Source organism: Cynara cardunculus, unplaced genomic scaffold (assembly GCF_001531365.2).
Source record: "Cynara cardunculus var. scolymus isolate 2C unplaced genomic scaffold, CcrdV1 Un_Scaffold_4996, whole genome shotgun sequence".
Lineage (NCBI taxonomy): Eukaryota > Viridiplantae > Streptophyta > Magnoliopsida > Asterales > Asteraceae > Cynara > Cynara cardunculus.
In genome coordinates, this window is record NW_020202186.1 from 37,942 (window position 1) to 40,074 (window position 2,133).

Sequence of the window (2,133 nt, forward strand, 5' to 3'; positions counted from 1 at the left end):
TCATCGCTTTCTTAAAATTACATAAAGCCATATTATAACATCGACTGAGATAAAGAATAAAATGAAATATTAAAATCACGATGTATCTCGCTGCATTGCACGAGTACGCTTCTAATATAATATAAATAGAGGATAAGAACTTTATTCGACATTCTCAATAAAAAAACTAATTAAATATATTTCTCAAACCAGCTATAATTATAATAAATAATCGTATCATTTTCATTTATACCAATCTACAAATCATAACTCTCTTCTTGAATAGGTGAAGGTATGTTTTCAGGCTCTCTTTTAGGTCTAACCCATCTTCCGAATTTATTGGAAACCAAGCCTTTGTTGCTCAATTGATACCAACATGGTGGAATTCTAAGATCGTTTACGAGCATATCAACATATTTATTCACCAGTGCCACATCCCTTTTAGCATCCGACCGAAAGCTCGAGGTGCTACTGACGTATCCATCCACAAGATGCAGATACGTCTCAGGATGATGAATCCCGATGAAATTGGACCCACGTTTGAGGAAAGGTGAAGCTCTGACATCGAGCTTCAGCTCTGCTCCAACGTGGTGGTAAACCCACTCAAGTGTACCTGTCAGATCATCAAATTTCTGTAAGGTCTCATTGAACACAATGCCAGGCATCCGAGGGACGAGATCTTGTTTTATGGTGACGCGTAGTGTTTTTACACTCATGTGGTGCATCTCGTCCCGGAACGCGATGTTTCCGACCCGAGGTGCACCGAAGGAAATCACGCTTATCGGGAGGGTCGGAAATGTCATGGCGGCCTCGTAAGCGTTTAGTAGGGCTAACGCTCCGCCAAGGCTGTGTCCGGTGATCGTGAGGCTTATCTGTTCGCCTTTTTCTTTATAGAACGTCATTAATCGCTTCACCTCTTCCATCACCTGTTCCGATGCGCTTTTTTTATTGTATCGAGTCGAGATACTCTTCGATTTGTAAATACTAAGAAACCCTCGTTCCACCTTCGCTTCACCGTGCCCCAGAGGCTCGAGATCCTGTTGCATATCCTCGTACCATTCGGATGGCAACACGGTCCCACGCCACGACACCACGATGTCACGCCTCCCTATTCGCCTCGATTCCACATCATCGCTCACCGCCACGTAACCCATCCAATTCGAATCCTTGCTCCACGTGTCTGTGACGTAGGATTTCTCAAGCCACCGAGGAATTTCAAACTGTGACATGGCGTAAAGATACTTGCTGACGTCATAACCATGTTTCGTGAGCCCTAGCTTTTCGAACAACTTCCGGCGATTAAACAGGCAGCTTCCACAGTACTCCGAGAATGAGTCAAAGTCAAAAGCGTCGTACGTCGCCTGAGCAAACTCGCCGTATTTTATTATCTCTCTACGAACCAATGGATGCAACGGATCTAGAAGACTCTCCCAATCGGAACCGCCATGGATGTCCCGCCAGATCCTCGATATGTCTTCCTTCGGCGACATCGTCGGTGTCTCCAGCTTCGCCTCCGCTTGAGAAACAGCATCTGATTCATCACGTTGGAGAAAATTTCTCAACGACGGCTTCTCGATGTACAGATGCAAGAGGTTCGAGATGGATTTCGCTAGGCGCGTTGACTTGTTTGGTCGTTTATCACCGTCGTTGATCGCAACATCGTTGAAATAAGCAGTCACACGGCGGAGGTTTTTGTTGTCGTTGGCGGACGAGAACCGTTGGCAACGGTGGTTGACATAATTCACGGTGGTGGCGACGGCCATGTGAACCAGATGGCGACAAGATCTGAAATGAAGGAAAGAGAAGACTTTGTTTATATAATTGGAGAATATTCTATTTCCAGAACATAAATGTTCAAAGTATAAACATTGTACAGTTATTGTTACGTAGTATACAAGTTAGTAAATAGATCTTTCTCTGTATTTGAAAACTATTGGTGTGGAAAATAGAGATTTGACTAGTCAAAATGAGGACGCGTCGGGTTTGGAAGCATCCGGGTTGGATCGTCGGGTATGAATCCACTATTAAGCCAAATGATTGATTACTTTGAGTGCTTCTCGTTTTTAACATGAGCTATTTTTATTCCAAATGATTTGAGTGTTACTAATATATATATATATATATATATATATATATATATATATAAGGGTTGGT

At 42.9% G+C, this 2,133-nt stretch overlaps 1 protein-coding gene across 1 annotated transcript; it reads right to left on the reverse strand.

Moving 5' to 3' along the window:
• Nucleotides 1-200: 200 nt before the first annotated feature.
• On the reverse strand, nucleotides 201-1,753 carry LOC112504256 (phospholipase A1-Igamma1, chloroplastic). Its single transcript, XM_025108191.1, has one exon. The coding sequence runs from the start codon at nucleotides 1,740-1,742 to the stop codon at nucleotides 237-239; it is 1,506 nt and encodes a 501-aa protein (XP_024963959.1). The 5' UTR covers nucleotides 1,743-1,753; the 3' UTR covers nucleotides 201-236.
• Between the last annotated feature and the right edge of the window lie 380 nt (nucleotides 1,754-2,133).

What these genes read in the sequence shown, in the direction of transcription:
- LOC112504256 (XM_025108191.1), bottom strand. Translation starts at nt 1,742, where the DNA reads ATGGCCGTCGCCACCACCGTGAATTATGTCAACCACCGTTGCCAACGG.